At 40.6% G+C, this 17,858-nt stretch overlaps 1 protein-coding gene across 10 annotated transcripts in view; it reads right to left on the reverse strand.

Moving 5' to 3' along the window:
* The window catches only part of KYAT3 (kynurenine aminotransferase 3), a 78,443-nt gene extending 60,721 nt beyond the window's left edge, over nucleotides 1-17,722 (reverse strand). For 6 of the 10 annotated variants that reach the window (XR_009599703.1, XR_006057922.1, XM_060411545.1 and 3 more), the window contains exons 1-2: nucleotides 17,689-17,722; nucleotides 13,311-13,410 (exon numbers count right to left, since the gene is read on the reverse strand). Coding sequence is in view for 5 of the 10 variants with exons in the window: in XM_060411545.1 (XP_060267528.1) it covers nucleotides 13,311-13,409 (99 nt within the window). In the remaining 5 variants the exon portion in view is untranslated. Of the gene's footprint in view, nucleotides 1-5,188; nucleotides 5,224-13,310; nucleotides 13,411-17,688 lie in introns of all 10 variants that reach the window. The other 4 variants (XR_009599704.1, XM_060411547.1, XM_042240217.2 and 1 more) reach the window with 2 other exon arrangements.
* Between the last annotated feature and the right edge of the window lie 136 nt (nucleotides 17,723-17,858).

Consider the following 17,858-nt stretch of genomic DNA (forward strand, 5'->3'; position numbering starts at 1 on the left):
TCATGTGGTGATGACACAGTATCATTTGCCTTCATTTCTTAGCACTTATACAACTTCCTCAGTGTCCTTTGTTTAAATACAGATCTGTTTTTAAAAGAAACTGTCTTTCCCTTTGGAAAGGTTAATTTATTGACACAGTACCAGTCTGATAGTCCACTAGAAATTTGGTTGTTCCCCAATCTGACTTAAAAAAATAAAACAAAACCCAACAACAACAATAAATAAAATACTATGTTATGCTTTTTCCTAGCTCAGAAAATGAGAAGCAAACAAATACAGAGATGCCCCAAAACTATACAAATCAGATCTCTTAGTTGCAGAGACAAAAACTCAATCTGAACACTTTATGAGAAAAGCGAAATTTCTTAGAAGGCTCATGTCACCATGAGAAGGTAATTGGTGCAGCCAGACTCAAGGGTAACATTGAAACCAGAAAATTAACCTTCATCATGGTTCCGCTTTACCACTTTCCCACACAATTTCAGCCCACTTTTCTCCACATGAAACAATACACATTTAGACTTCCCAATTTCACCACTGTAGAGCAACTGAGAGCTTTCTCTGGTGCCAGTCTCAAAAATCCTAGGGAAAAGCACTGAGTGGCTTACCTTTGGCTAATGAATCACGGCATTTTCCCCTGCCTCCCTCCCATTTAAAAAGTACTATAATAAAATGCCTGTCAATACAATGATGAAAAGATGAGAGAGAGAGCAGTGGGGAGGAAGATCATGACAGAAATGGGGATGCAGTCAAAAGATAATGCTGTTTTTTTTTAACAATCTTACAGCACAGACTGGGGGATGCCACTGCTGCTGCTACTGCTGCTGCTGCTAAGTCACTTCAGTCGTGTCCGACTGTGTGTGACCCCACAGACGGCAGCCCACCAGGCTCCCCCATCCCTGGGATTCTCCAGGCAAGAACACTGGAGTGGGTTGCCATTTCCTTCTCCAATGCATGAAAGTGAAAAGTGAAAGGGATGTCGCTCAGTCATGTCCGACTCTTCGCGACCTCATGGACAGCAGCCTACCAGGCTCCTCTGTCCATGGGATTTTCCAGGCAAGAGTACTGAAGTGGGGTGCCATCACCTTCTCCAAGGGGGGGATGCCACTAGCTTGTTATAAAATCTTCAGAGACTCTCCTCAGTCCACGGAACGTACCTCACATTCCAACCTGGAATTCAAGACCCTATATGCAGAGTACATCATGAGAAATGCTGGACTGGAAGAAATACAAGCTGGAATCAAGACTGCTGGGAGAAATAGCAATAGCCTCAGATATGCAGATGACAACACCCTTATGGCGGAAAGTGAGGAGGAACTAAAAAGCCTCTTGATGAAAGTGAAAGTGGAGAGTGAAAAAGTGGGCTTAAAGCTCAACATTCAGAAAATGAAGATCATGGCATCTGGTCCCATCACTTCATGGCAAATAGATGGGGAAACAGTGGAAACAGTGTCAGATTTTATTTTTGGGGGGCTCCAAAATCACTGCAGATGGTGATTGCAGCCATGAAATTAAAAGATGCTTACTCCTTGGAAGAAAAGTTCTGACCAACCTAGATGGCATATTAAAAAGCAGAGACATTACTTTGCCGGCTAAGGTCCGTCTAGTCAGGGCTATGGTTTTTCCTGTGGTCATGGATGGATATGAGAGTTGGACTGTGAAGAAGGCTGAGTGCCAAAGAACTGATGCTTTTGAACTGTGGTGTTGGAGAAGACTCTTGAGAGTCCCTTGGACTGCAAGGAGATCCAACCAGTCCATTCTGAAGGAGATCAGCCCTGGGATTTCTTTGGAAGGAATGATGCTAAAGCTGAAACTCCAGTACTTTGGCCACCTCATGCGAAGAGTTGACTCATTGGAAAAGACTCTGATGATGGGAGGAGTTGGGGGCAGGAGGAGAAGGGGACGACAGAGGATGAGATGGCTGGATGGCATCACTGACTCGATGGACGTGAGTCTGAATGAACTCCGGGTGTTGGTGATGGACAGGGAAGCCTGGCGTGCTGCAATTCATGGGGTCGCAAAGAATCAGACACGACTGAGCGACTGAACTGAACTGAACTGAACTGAATCCCTTCCAGCCTTCTCTCCCCCTGCCCTGCTGTTTCATACAGTGATGCAAGAGAACAGGACCTGATGTCACTATCTAATTATCTTCACTGTGTTTCTTTTCACTTGCTTTCAATCAAGTTCTTTCCTCTGTTGGAGATGATCTACTCCATAATCCCCACTATGCTTGGCTCAAAAACGACCTTCCCAAAGACAGCTGCATCCTAATCCTTGAAATCTGTGAATGGTACCTTATAAGGTGATACATCCTTATATCCTTGCAGATGTGATTCAATTAAGCATCTTGAGATGGGGAGACAATTTTGGATTATCCAGGTGGGCCCTAAATTTAATCACAGGTGTCCTTATAAAAGGAGGCAGAGGTAGATTATACACACACAGAGAAGGCCATGTAAAGATGATCAGAGACTTATTTGGAGATGCCGGCCATGAAGATTAGGGTGATGTGGCCATAAGACAAGGAGTTACAGCAGGTATCAGAAGCTGGAAGAGGCTAGGAATGGACTCTCTCTAGGGGTTTGGGGGACTGTAGTCCTGGTGGTAGCTTAATCTTGGCTCAGTGGATCCTGATCTTGGATTCTGGAGCCTAGAACTGTGAGAGTAACTGTCACTGTAATACAATCAAGTTTGCGGTAATTGTTATACCTGACGAGACATACCTAAGGTTGAACATCTAAGCAATGTTCTCAGATTCTAAGTAACCTTTCCTTCCTCTATTCTCCCTCTGACCTCTCTCCTCATCACAATTTCTATGGCACATGTGTAACATCTGTTCTCAGGTTTTCTTTTAGAACCTGAACTGTGTCTCATGTGTTATCTTTCAGGTTGCCCAGGGACTTCCCTGGTGGCTTAGAGGTTAAAGCGTCTGCCTGCAATATGGGAGACCTGGGTTCAATCCCTGGGTCAGGAAGATCCCCTGGAGAAGGAAATGGCAACCCACTCCAGTATTCCTGCCTGGAGAATCCCATGGACATATGAGCCTGGCAGGCTACAGTCCACGGGGTTGCAAAGAGTCGGACACTACTGAGCGAGTGAAGAAGAAGAAAGAAAAAAGTACACGTATATCTGTATATGTAGCTATATATTTATATTCAAATCTTAGATTCTCAGTAAAATATATTTATTGAGTTATCAATAATTTTGCTTGGGAATATACAGTACAATGATCGAAGACACTGACAGTGTGACTAAAGAAAATTACCAAACCCTCCAAGGCTGCATATTCTTACCAGTTAAATTGGAGAAAACAAAACAGTGCTAACAATATACAGTTGTTACAAGGATTAAATGAGATATCACGTAAAGCATATGGTGATCACTTAAAATGTTTATTATTATTGCTTGACTTGCCTAGGAAATCCCGTGAAGAGAGGAGCCTCGAGGGTTACAGTCCAAAGGGCCACAAAGAGTCTGAAGTAACTGAGCATGCACACAGAAGAACACATTTGCCCTCCCCCTTCCACCTGGGTGAACAGGACAATTCTTAATCACCAGAGATAATTGCAGACTCATCAGCTGAGACAGCACCAGACTCTACAAGACAAACCTCGTTAATACAACCCCTGTTTTCATGTCTACACTCTTTTTCCTTTGTTAAGTCCCTTCTCTACAAATCTACTATTCTTTGTTAAGATGTTATTTATAAGTTCAATTTCTAATGACTCATCTGAGGTACTAATCTCACTTGAGTTCTCCTGTGTGTATACACAACATGCATGATGAACAGTTTTTGTTTTACTCTTGTTTTAATCTTTCTTTTCAGTCTAACTCTTAGGGCCTCAGTCAGAAAACCTAGGATAGAGGAAAAAGTTGATTTTTCCCCTCCCCTATAATATCTTTCAGTAGGCTCAAATACCTCTTAAATAGTTGCCAGGTAAGTCATAAAATTAAAGTGTTTGCAACATGTTATTTTACAGAAGACTTTTATTTAGAGTACATAAATACACATTAAGAATACATAATTCAATAAGAAATCAAACAATTCAGCTGAGAAAGGGCAAAAATTCTGATAGTCACTTCACAAAAGGCATATGAAAGGCCAAAAGGCACATACAAAGATGCTCAACATCATCAGTCATGAGGGAAATGCAAATTAAAACCACAATGAGCTTCCACTAGATACCCAACAAAATGGCTAAAATTATAGATACTGTATATTGACAAGGATGTGAGGCAGCTAGAACTCTTGTACAACCCTGGAAGAAATGTGAAATGATACAACCACTTTGGAAAACTGCTTAACACTTACTTTAAAAACAAACATAAATCTACCACACACCCCAGTGATTCTACTGTTAGGTATTTAAACAAGAGTAATGAAAACCTATGTCCACACAGTCACATGTACTCAATGTTACAATAACTTTACTCAAAATAGCTAAAACCTGGAAATAATACAAAAGTCCATCAACAAGTGAATGAATGGTTAAACAAACAATACATCCATACAATAGGATTCTTTTCAGCAATAAAAAAGAACGAGCTCAAAAAACAACATGGGTCACTTTAAAATCATTATGCATGTGAAAGAACCCATATACAAATGAGTATATAATACATGATCCACTTAGATAAAATAACAATTTTAAAAAAGCAAAATAATCTATGGTGAAAAAGAACAAATTAGCAGTGACAAATGAACTGTGAAGGAACATGAAGCATCTTTCAGAGGTGATGGAAATATTCTATATGCTGATGTGGCAGTGGTTTTATGGTATATACATTTAAAAATAATTGTTGAGTTGTATACTCTATGGTCGGAGAAGGCAGTGGCAACCTACTCCAGTACTCTTGCCTGGAAAGTCCCGTGGACTGAGGAGCCTGATGGGCTGCAGTCCCTGGGGTCGCTAAGAGTCGGGCACGACTGAGCGACTTCACTTTCACTTTTCACTTTCATGCACTGGAGAAGGAAATGGCAACCCACTCCAGTGATCTTGCCTGGAGAATCCCAGGGACGGTGGAGCCTGGTGGGCTGCCATCTATGGGGTCGCACAGAGTCGGACACGACTGAAGCGACTTAGCAGCAGCAGCAGCAGCATACTCTATGGTTTACTGTGCAATTATAAAGCTGATTTTAGAAAGCTGACAGGGCAGTTTCTTAGAAAACTAAAGATACTCTTACCATACAATCTAGCAATCACTCTCCTTGGTATTTACCTAAAGGAGTTGAAAAATTAAGTCCATATAAAATCTTAAACACTGATGTTTATAGCATCTTTATTCATAATTTCTAAAACTTGGAAGCAACCAGGATACATGAATGGACCAGTTGTGGTACACCCAAATAATGGAATACTCTTCCATGCAAAAAAGAAATGAGTCATCATGCAAAGAAAAAGACAATGAGGAAAATGCATATTGCTAAGTGAAAGGAGCCAATTTGAAAAAGCCACATGTGTTATGATCACAAATGTATACATTTTGGAAAAGGCAAAATCAGACAGCAAAAGGATTAGTGGTTTACAGAACTTAAGAGGGAAGGAGGGACAAACAGGTAGAAGACAGAGGATTTTTAGGGCAGTGAAACTGCTCTGTGTCATACAGTAAAAATGGATTCATGTAATTATACATTTGTCAAAGCACACAGAAGGCACAACGCCAAGAGTGAACCCTAATGTAAATTACGGACTTTGGGTGAACATAATGTATCAAGGTAGTTTCAATGTTTGTAGCTAATACACCACTCAGGTGAGGGATGTTGATATAGAGGAGGCTATGCATGTGTCCAGCCAGGGGATACACGGGAACTCTGTACTGCTCAATTTTGATCTGAAGCTCTAAAGGCTTCCCTGGTGGCTCAGCTGATAAAGAATCCACCTGCAATGTGGGAGACATGGGTTCGATCCCTGGGTTGGGAAGATCCCCTGGAAAAGGGAACGGCTACCTACTCTAGTATGCTGGCCGGGAGAATTCCATGGACTATATAGTCCATGGGGTTGCAAAGAGTCAGACATGACTGAGCAACTTTCACTCACTTCACTATAATGCTCTAAAACATACAGTTTGTCCCTTTGGACAAAATGCTGCCTAAGTAAGCAGACACTAACAGAATTATCTCACAGATATTAAACGTTTTATAAGATACGGCTCTCAATTTAAAGAAGCAGACAAACTACATTATTTTGCCACTAGATGGCATAGGAAAATAACAGAATGTTCCTGTAACGGAAAAACAAAGTTTTTCCTCCTTTTACTTTCCTTTGGCATATATCTATACAAAATATTGATATTCTCTTGTATAACTTCAATGTCACCATCACACTAACAGTAATTCCTTAATATCATCTAATACCCAATCCACCATCATATTTCTCTAAATGTCTTTAAAAATATCTCTTTACATTTCTGTTGATTGGATCAAGTCCCTAAACAAGGTCCATACATCATTCTGGTGGTTGTGCTTTTCAACGTTCTTTTCATCTCAGAGCTGCTGCTGCTGCTGCTAAGTCACTTCAGTCTTGTACAACTCTGTGCAACCCCGTATACAGCAGCCCACCAGGCTCTGCCGTCCCTGGGATTCTCTAGGCAAGAACACTGGAGTGGGTTGCCATTTCCTTCTCCAATGCATGAAAGTGAAAAGTGAAAGTGAAGTCGCTCAGTCATGTCCGACTCTTAGCGACCCCATGGACTGCAGCCCACCAGGCTCCTCCGTCCATGGGATTTTTGAGGCAAGAGTACTGGAGTGGGGTGCCATTGCCTTCTCCGCATCTCAGAGCAGTCCCTCTGAAATACTACCCACCCCCACTTTCCCCATGCTACTGACTTGTCGAAGAAACCAAGTTAGGAATCAAACCTGTGGATACGACCCACATCTTGGGTTTGTTTGCTTTTCCAATTCGTCATATAATCTGGTCCTCAATCCACTGTATTTCCTACAATTGGAAGTCATGGTGCCTGCACTTACAGTCACTAGTTACATCCTTTCTTGAGCAGACGGAGCCAGACGTTTAGAATGCATAGAGCTAGAAAGGGGTAAATGTGGTATTTTGACCTTGGGCAAGATACTAAACTTATTTAAGCTTCCATATGTAAAAAAGATTATAGCAAATCATAACATGAAGAATTTTGTAAATATAAAGTGAAATAATAAAGGGACTGGATCAAGATGACATGAAGCTCAACTCCCCTAACAAATACATCAAAAATACATCCAAACGTGGGACATTCTCATGGAAGACTAACTGGAAACTGACAAAACAACCAACTCCTATACAGCCAAAGCTGTAAGAAAGATTTCCATCTAATGGGGTAGGATGGAAAAAAAGCTTAGGGTTGGGAGCTCTGCGACAGTGAGGGATCTGAACAATCTGAGAGAACTTTTACCCAGCGGAGCAAGCATGTTGAGTCACAGGCTGGGTGTCCCAGTCTCAGGATCTTACATGGAGGAGACAAGCCCCCTGCCTACAGGGAGAATTGTTGAAACAGACAGAAGGGCTGGAGAAGCCTAGACTCTACCCATGAAGAGTATATGGTGGCGACCTGCCAATAAGCAGGGCAAAGAGACTTCTGCACTGGTGGCTGCTGGCTCCCAACATTTGCTAAACCAAGCAGGAAGAAGACCTCAGCCCCATCCACTCCACATCAGAGCTTAGCACTGGATATGGGACAGATAGGTCCTGGGAGAAGACTTTACTTAGGGACATAGATGGTGTAAGGGCCTGGGGTATGATCCGACTGGAATGGTGGCCCTTGTCAGCATTTACTCCTGCAGCACCTGGGAATCTATGTGACCAGCATGCTGGGGTCCCTTTCCTAGCCACGTGAGCATACCAGCCCTGCCCACCATACCAGAACTCAGCACTGGATGGGGGGGAGACAGGTCCCAGGAGAAGACTGCCACAGAGGCAGCCCAGGTCTCTGGTGGCAGCATCGTCACTTCATTTCCTACAGCCACAATGCCTTGACCCCAGTCCCAGTCAAGTAAGTGCCTGGCTTGCCCACTCCATGCCACAGCCTTGCACTAGATCAGTGATGATCACAAGGCGGAATGGACACTGGAGCCGCAGATACCTATGCAGGAGGCCCGCCAGACTTCTCTGAGTCCACAGAAGGCCTCACTTTCTCCAGCAATCCCCTCCTTTAGGGCGGGGCACATACTCCGGGGAATGGAGTCTGACTGAGCCCAAACCTCAGGGCTTCTACTCCAACAACTAGGGAGCAGACCCTGCCCCTGACAGGGTGGCAAAGCTGCAGAGCAACAGGAAGTCCTGTGTCACACACTGCACAGGCTTTAGATCCAACATCAACCACAATCCCTAACAAGGAGATAGAGGCCAGCACACCTGGAGGAGAGACCTGATATCCATATCAAAACCAGCCCCTGCACCAAAGACAGTCTACACAGGGTTGCTCCAACATGAAAACACCCCTACAGGACCAACAGATAACCGTTTCAGTTCACAGAGAGGGAAAGTTCAGTAAAATGAAAAGGTGGAGGAAATTCTCCCAGTTAAAAGAGGAAGAGAATTCCTTGAATGAATAAATAATGAAACAGATAATTGTGTGTGTGTTCTCAGTCGATTAGTCACGTCTGACTCTTTGCAATCCCATGGACTGTAGCTCACCAGTGCCTCTGTCCACAGAATTTTCAGTTGCCAGTTCCTATCCTGGAGATCTTTGCCCCATGGCAATCAAACCTGTGTCTCTTGTATCTCTGGCATTGACAGGCAGAGTCTTTATCACTGGGCCATCTGGGAAGCCTGATAGTTGGTCTACCAGACACTGAATTCAACGAGTTAATAATAAGAATGCTAACTGAATTAAGAAAGAGAATTGGTCTAAACATAGATTATTTCAACAAAGAACAATAGAACCTATAAAGAAGACCCAATCAAAAATAGGTAATTGAATTTCTGAGATAAAAAGCACTCTAGAAGCAATGAATGGCTGTCTTAAATTACATAGAAGAAATGATCTGGAAGATAGAATAAATCACCCAATCAAACAACAAACAGAAAAATAAAAAATAAAAAAAAGAAAGCAACATACAAGATTAATAAAATATAAAGTGTGCCAACCTTTGTATAACAGGAGTTCTAGAAGGTGAAGAAAGACAGAAGGGGATCAAAATGTATTATAAGGAAGTATGGCAGAAAAATTTCCAACCCTAAAGAAGGAAACATATCCAGGTACAGGAAGCACAGAGAGTCCCCACCAAGTTGAACCTAGACAGACACACAGTAAGACAGATAATTAAAATGGCAAAAGCGAAAGAGAGAATCAAAAGGCAGCAAGGGAAAAACAATCATGTACAAGGGAACACCTATAAGATTATCAACAGGTAGTTCAGTTCAGTCGCTCAGTTGTGTCCGACTCTTTGCAACCCCGTGGACTGTAGCATGCCAGGCTTCCCTGTCCATCACCAATTACCAGAGCTTGCTCAAACTCATGTCCATCAACAGGCAGAGGACCCAAATAAAACACAAAATCAAAGATAGGAAATCTCAATACCATAGATATTAAAAAAAAAATCAAAAGAGAATACTATGAATGGTTATATGCCAACAAATTGGACAACTTAGAAAAAATGGACCAATTTCTAGACCCATATGGCTTGCCAAGACTGAGTCAAAAAGAATTTAACCAGACCAATCACTAGAAGTGAAATAGAATCTGTAATAAACAAAATTCCCTTTGTTCCTCGGTGGCCCAGTGATAGAGAATCCACCTGTCAATGCAGGATACAAGGATTTGATCTCTGTTCTGGGAAGATCCCCATGCTGCAGAACAACTAAGTCCATGTGCCACAACTACTGAGCCTGTGTTCCAGAGTTCAGGAACCACAACTACTGAAGTCCAGGTGCTCTAGAGTCTATGCTCTGAAATAAGAGAAGCCACCACAATGAGAAGCCATTGAATCACAACTAGAAGGTAGCCCCTGCTCACTGCAACGAGAGCAAAACTGCATGTAGCCATAAAGACCCAGCACAGCCAAAAATACATTACATTAAAAAGGAAAAAGAACTCCCCTCAAACAAGTCTAGGAACTGATGGCTTCAGGGGAAAATTCTACCAATCAAATAAAGAACTTACTCTTTTCAAAGTATTCAAAAAAAAAAAAGGAAGGAAGAGGGAAAACTCCCAAGTTTACTCTACAATGCCACTCTGATACCAAAACCAGACAGTCACTAACAAAACAAGAGAATTATTACAGGCCAGTATCCTTGATGAATACAGAGGCAAAAATCCTCAACAAAATACTAGCAAACAGAATCCAATAATACATAAAAAGGATCACACACCATGATCAAGTTGGATTTATTCCAGTGTTACATGGATAATTCAACACATACAAATCAATGTGATACATCATTTCAACAAAAGGAAACACAGAAACCCCATGTATTCTCAATAGCTGCAGAAAAAGCATTTGACAAAACACAACATGCATTCATGATAAACACTCTTCTTAAAGTGGGTATAAAGGGTACATATCTCAACATAATACAGGTCATTTATGTCAAACCAATGTAATATTCAACACTGACTAGCTGAAAGCATTCCTGCTAAATTCAGGAACAAGACAAGGATGCCCACTCTCACTGCTTTTATTTAACATAGTATTGAAAGTCATAGACACAGCAGTCAGACAAGAAAAATAAAATAAAAAATTGGAAGGGAAGAGGTCAATTTGTCAATAGTTGTAGATGACATGATACTCTATAATAGAGAACCTTAAAGTCTCCACACAAAACCTAGTAGAAGTAATAAGTGAATTCAGCGAAGTTGCAGCATACAAGATTAATACACAGAAATGTACTACTAATAATGAAATATCAGAAAGCAAAAGTAAAGAAACTCCCATTAAAAATCACATCAAAAACATAAAGACTAATAAGAAACTTACCAAGGAGGTGGAGACTTGAAATTGAAGATGATTTAATTAAATGAAAAGATATCTTGACCTCTTAGAATGGAATAATTAATATTCTTAAAGTGGCCATAGTACCCAAAGCAATCTACAGAATTTCTATTAAAATACACATGACATTTTTCATAGAACTAGAATAAATAATCTTAAATTTACATGAGACTACAAAAGATCCAAAATTGACAACACAATCTAGAGGAAAAAACCTGCAGGGTATAACCCTGCTAACTTCAGAGTGTACTAGAAAGCTACAGTAAGCAAAACAGTGTGGTTTTGATACAAAAACAGATACACAGGTTAAAGGAAGAAACTAGAGAGTCCAGAAATAACCCACTCAGCTTTGGTCAGCTAATCTACATAAAGGAGACCACATCATACATGGAGAAAAGACAATCTCTTCAATAAGTGGTGCTGGGAAAACTGGACAGCCACATGTAAAATAATGAGATTAGAACATTCTCTCATATCATATACAAAACAAACTCAAAATGGCTTAAAGACCTAAATGAAGACATGATACCATAATATACTCAGAAGAGAACATACGTAAAACAGTCTTTGACATAAGTCAGAGCAATATTTTCTTAGTCTCCCAAGGCAAAAGAAATAAAGGAAAAAATTAACAAATGGGACCTAGTCAAAATTAAGTTTCTGCACAGCAACAGAAACCATTAATGAAATGAAAAGACAACCTACAGAATGGGAAAAAACAGTTGCAAATGATGCAACCAACAAGGAGTTAACACCCAAAATATACAACCAGCTCACACAACTCAGTATCAAAGAAACAAAAACCTAATCAAAAAATGGGCAAAAGATCTGAATAGATATTTTTCCAAAAAAGATATATAGAGAGATGGCTACTAGGCACATAAAGAGATGCTCAACATCACTAGCTAACAGAAAAGTGTAAAACAAAAGCACAATGAGCTATCAACTCATAGTGATCAGAAGGGCTATTATCAAAAAAGTCAATAAATAATAAATGTGTAGAAAAAGGAATCTTTATACCCTGCTGGTAGAAATGTAAATAGGTACAGCCAGTATGGAAAACAGTGTGGAGGTTCCTTAAAAATCAAAAATAAAACTACTATATGATCCAGCAATTCCACTCCTGGGTATATACCTGGGTGTGTGTGGGGGGGGTGGGGGGTGGGGGAGCGGAAAACACCTCTAATTCAAAAGGATGCATGCTCCTCAATGTTCATAGTATCACTATTTATAACAGCCAAGACATGGATGGCAACCAAGCACCATCAACAGATGACTGGCTTAAGAAGATGTGGTATATATACAGAGGAATATAACTCTCTATAAAAAAGAATGAAATACCAACATTTGCAGCAATGTGGATGGACCTAAAGAATATTATGCTTAGTAAAGTAAATCAGACAGAGGAAACAAATACTATATGATAGCACTTATATGGGGAATCTAAAAACTAATTAATCTAAAAACAAACGTGGTTATCAAAGCAGGTGGGGTGAAATGAGGACTGAGTAATTAACAGACAGAAACCACTATACAGAAAATAGCTAAGCAATAAGGATTTGCTGTATAGCACAGGGGATTATACCCAATTATCTCATAATAATCTATAATGGAATAAAACCTGTTTAAAAAAAAAAACTGAATCACTATGCTGTATACCTGAAACTAACACAATACTGTAAATCAACTATACTTCAATTGAAATAAATAAATAAATAAATTGAGATAATGAATAAAATGCCCTGCACTATGCCTGACAAGGCTATGGTTTTTTCAGTAGTCATGTATAGATGTGAGAGTTAGACTGTAAAGAAAGCTGAGTGGTGAAGATTGATGCTCTTGAACTGTGGTGGTGGGGAAGACTCTTGAGAGTCCCTTGGACAGCAAGGAGATCCAACCAGTCCATCCTAAAGGAGATCAGTCCTGGGTGTTCATTGGAAGGACTGATGTTGAAGCTGAAACTCCAATACTTTGGCCACCTGATGCGAACAGCTGACTCACTGGAAAAGACCCTGATGCTGGGAAAGATTGAAGGCAGGAGGAGAAGGGGACAACAGAGGATGAGATGGTTGGATGGCATCACCAACCTGAGTTTGGGTAAACTCTGGGAGTCGGTGATGGACAGGGAAGCCTGGCATGCTGCAGTCCACGGAGTCGCAAAGAGTTGGACACGACTGAGCGACTAAACTGAACTGATGCCTGACATATAGACAGGCAAGCAGTGAAAGTCAGTTCTGGCTAATAACAAGAGATCATTTCAGCTTATATAACATAAATACTCATTTTAATAAAATAATTACAAAATAGCCATGAAAAATTGTCTTTTTCAAATACTGCAGAGTATGTGCAATTTTATTTCTATAAGTGATTAAGCAATACCTACAGCAGAAGTAGAGAGTCCAAGGATTTTTGAAGCCCCAACTGTCTTCAGGAATTTAGGTCTACAGCTACGGGTGCAGAGTCTCCCCCAGGCCAAAAACATGCTACAGAACAAAAGACAAAAATTTAAAGGGAGTAAATGTATACTTATACCACTATTAAACACAGCTACCCAACAGACCACAACCTGGTATAAAACAGAAATTAACTTTTTCTATAGCTGAGTTTTCTTTCTATGATATAATCTCTCATCACGAGAAATGTTCTAATTATTCCAATAGAACATTTCCTTATACAAATTTATACACGTGTCATTTTAAACTAGATCTGTAAGGATATGATGAATTTTAAAAATAAACTCCTACTTTAGTCTAGAGCATTAAACTCCAGGAAGTAAAAGTTCCATTTCTAGCAGCCATTAAAATCCAGAATGTTTCAATCTAAGAACTACTGAAACTCAGAATTATCTGGAGAAGTCACTAGTAAAAGTACAATTCATAACAGTAAATTAATGTTGTTAAAAGCAGGTTATTTAGAAAGCTGTTTGAAAAGGACTATAGTAGATCCTTGAGAAATAAAAAGATTATATGAATCTTCCCTTATTTATTCAGATGGTACTTCCCTCAACAATTCTATAATTAGCAAGCCCCATTAAGAGATTCCAGCTACCTAGCAGGCATGCATTCTGAATTACTTCTCTACCCGATTCTGAATTATTTCTCTACCTATAAGGAAATTATTATCACCATGGGTCAATAGAAGGTGATCAAAGCAAAATGGACTTCTCTTATCATACTGCCACTTACAAGTGAAAGAATTCAGGGCAGTAGAAACTTCCCATAAGGTTTTACTCCAACAATGTTCTATCAGTGGAGGGTATTTCCTTTATATCTAATAATCAAGCTTTTTTTTTTTTTTTTAAAGACATACTTAATGGATTCAAACCGACTACTGAAACTAATTATGAATATCCATAATTTACCAAACTTTGAAGGCTACAGAAAGCTTTAGATGTGAAAATTAACATATTTGATGTTTCTAAAAAAGTAAAATAGAAAATCCTGACCTTGTCAACAAAATCTCAGCTTAAATGACAGCCTCTTAGCCATTCTACACCACATGAGCCTAGGTTAACTCTGCAAAGCACTCTGTTTGGCTGACAACTTACTCATTTGGTAATTTAATATAAGTGCCCTGAGTAGGGGCCTGGTGTGTTTAGTTCACTTCTCTGGTACACAGGAGGCGTATTATAAATAAATGTGTCAAATGAATAAATACATAAAATCACCTTATAGATTAATGATTTAAGTGAACTAGTTATAATGAGTCCTTTTATAAAATAGTGATTCCTTTGTAAATAACAACTTATTATGTTTCTTTCAAGTCAAAAAAGAAAGAAAAGTGAAGTCGCTCAGTCGTGTCCAATTCTTTAGCATTCCATGAACTGTAGCCTACCAGGCTCCTCCATCCATGGGATTTTCCAGGCAAGAGTACTGGAGTGGGCTGCCATTTCCTTCTCAGGGGAACTTTGCTGACCCAGGGATCAAACCCGGGTCTCCCACATTGTAGGAAGACGCTTTACCGTCTGAGCCACCAGGGAAATCTTTCAAGTCAAAGTTTTCTTAAATCAAGAAATGCCTATTCTTGGGTCATTAATAGGGGTAGGGGTGGGGGTGGGGGTGGTGGGGAGAGAGACATTCTTAGAGAGTTAAAGCTGAGAGAATTCTGTATAAACAGACCTAGCTAAAATAATTCTTATCTTCCTTTAAATTGCTCCATATTTTTTGGTTACTTTCCCACAATGGTCTCTCTTTGTTCAACCTGCCTTGAAAGCATTTGGTTTTGCCACTTCTTTGGGTCTTCCTTTTCTCACAGAAGTGTCTGTGTCACATGGAACTTAAACTAAATGTGTGCTTTTCTCCTGTTAATCTGTCTTATGTCAATTTAATTCTCGGCCTCAGTCAAAAGCCATTAAGAGAATAGGCAATATTTCTCTCCCATAGTACAAAATGATTATTTTAATTTTTCCCAACACTCCTCTAACAGATAACCCTCTTTAGTCTAAGCAGATGACCATGTTTTCTATCAGAGAGAAAACAGAAGCCATAGGATGGGAATTTTTTCAACTTGCCCACCTCTAAAAAAACTAAATTGAAAAAATTCCTTTTTTCTTCCTATGATAATAAAGTGATCCTGCTACAAAAGAACAGTCTCTCCTCCCATGACTTGGATGCTATTTCTCTCCCTTGCTCCATTGATTATTACCATTCTCTTCTATATATTCGTCTTTCCTGGTTAAAAAGATATAATTTTATTGACTGTCCCTTTCCCCGAATCTATACTTCTTAGCCCAGGGCAATCTAATGTTTGTACTGATTACTCCACAGAGGCAGCTCTGGCCCAAGTGAATTTTGACCTTCATATTGTTAAATTCAGTGGACATTGCGAAATTCTTACTTTTATTGAGTTCTCTGCAGCTTTATATCTGCTGGTTAAGCCCTGTCTCCTCCCAGAAGCATCATGTTCCCTTGGCTTTTGACACACTACAATCTCTCATTTTCCTCCGTCAATGACGAAATTCCTCAGTGCCCAGATACAGGCCTGATTTTCTTCTCATTCATTACTCTCACTAGGTAATTTCATTGTAGAAGGAATCATGGGAGCATCGGTGAAAAATTGGCTCCAAAGAAATCTAAGCAGGCTAACAGAGACATAGTCAGAATCTCTAAGATTTATTTCTTTCGTACTTTAAACAAACACTTTTTGAGCACCACTTTAAAGCAATTAACTTTCCCTATGCATAGTCACTAATAAAAACACCTGAGGTATCACTGAAAAGTTGGAAAAAATAAAAAGGTTATTTTTATTTAAAAATAAAAAATTAAAAGCCATATGGCTTTTAATTTTAAACATTTCACTGTTTTTTTTTTCTCACTTATACATAAAAACGATGCTCTGTGAAGAAAATCAGGAAATTGTGAATCAGTGTCATCTAGTAAACATGAGTATGGCCTATTATACATAAGATAAATTCCACTGTAATGTAGGCATGATCAATAGAAATTTTAATTATTTATTATCTTTGGTGTAGACTGTTTAAAATGAAGATACTGAAGGTATGTGCGGTGCATCTGGAAGTGACCTGAAGTTGAGAAGGCTGATGAATTGTTACAGAATCCAGAGCCAAAAGGTGAGTAAAGCAATCCAAATGAATGGTAAAAAGTTTGAAGCTCTGGGCTTAAAATCCAAATGATGAACTTGTAACCATTTTACATACTGGGGAGAAGAGACAGGAAGAGATGCAGCGAATTTCACAAGTCCAGAATGTTCAGGTTAACTGCAAGCTCAAGGAAGATTAATGTATGCCTGCCAAAAGAGCTAGTGCTAATTAATGTACAAAAGAGGTTAAGAGTCTGATCAAAAGTTTATTTCCACTTCTTGCTCTGCCTGTTAGTCCACTTCTAGAATGTTTCTAAGGCTTACTGATACAACAGAGGGAAAGCAGGAGGTGAGTGAATAAGGTACTGGCCGCGAAAGCATAGTGGGAATAATAAACCTCAAAGCCTGAACCAAGAATGGAAAAATCAGCCATACAGAGCAGGTATAAGACAGGAGACATGAGCCTGAAATTGTTGAAAAGCTGTTTTGTGAAAACGGAATTCTAGTAATTATAAACTTCTGCAGAGGGCAGTAATATGGTGCTTGGTTTAAGCTGGCAGGAGTTCGGTTCTAGGCCCACGTGAGTTAGTAACGGTGGGTGTGTAGCCGAGTATGGTAGGAGCCTGCTGCCCGGCTCAGGTAGAGGTGGAGGAGACGCGCGCCGGCAAGACCGTACTCGGCGGGGGGCTCCAAAAGCACCAGATTGGACCGCTTTTATCTTATCTAAAAACTATGGGTTCCAGTAGAGTCATACGTGGTAAGCTAGCAGCCTGTGTTTCCTTTTTTATTGAGAATCTCGGTTACGGATCAACTGGAGTCGGTATCAGCTTCCTAAACCGTTTACAAAACATCCAAATTGCAAAATCAAGCGCAAAAAGGGCAGACGAGGACCGGAGTCCCGGGGTCCCACTCTAGAAGGCCAGCACTTCGGTGCCATTCCCTCTCCGTAGCGAACTCTGAAACTCCAGCGCTGACCCTTTGCTACCAGGCCCGCAGTCCACCGAAGCCTGGAGTCAAGAGGCCCAACTCCGAGCTCTCGCCCCAGCTCGGGAAGGCGAGTCCGAATCCTGAAGGAAATCCAACCCCTGCTCTTCCTCCAACCTCGCCAGTCGCGCGGCCCGGCAGCGCACCCTAACCGGTCTCCTGCCTCATCTCGCTCCCCGTGGCTCTGAGCCAAAACGGCAACCATCACCCACTGAGTACCCTTCTAGCGCCACACTGACCTTCCTCGCGCGAACACCTCGCTTCCCGGATCTCAAGTCCCGCGAGGGCTCGAGAGCCTGATGGGGCGGGATTCGGGCTTAGGGGCGGAGCCTGAACGGAGATTGACTGGAGTCGCGGACTGGATGCAATTGAGTAGGGGCGGGGGTGAAGAAGTGGGCGGCGAAACGTC

The sequence above is a fragment of the Ovis aries genome, chromosome 1, assembly GCF_016772045.2.
Source record: "Ovis aries strain OAR_USU_Benz2616 breed Rambouillet chromosome 1, ARS-UI_Ramb_v3.0, whole genome shotgun sequence".
In the NCBI taxonomy this organism is placed as follows: Eukaryota; Metazoa; Chordata; class Mammalia; order Artiodactyla; family Bovidae; genus Ovis; species Ovis aries.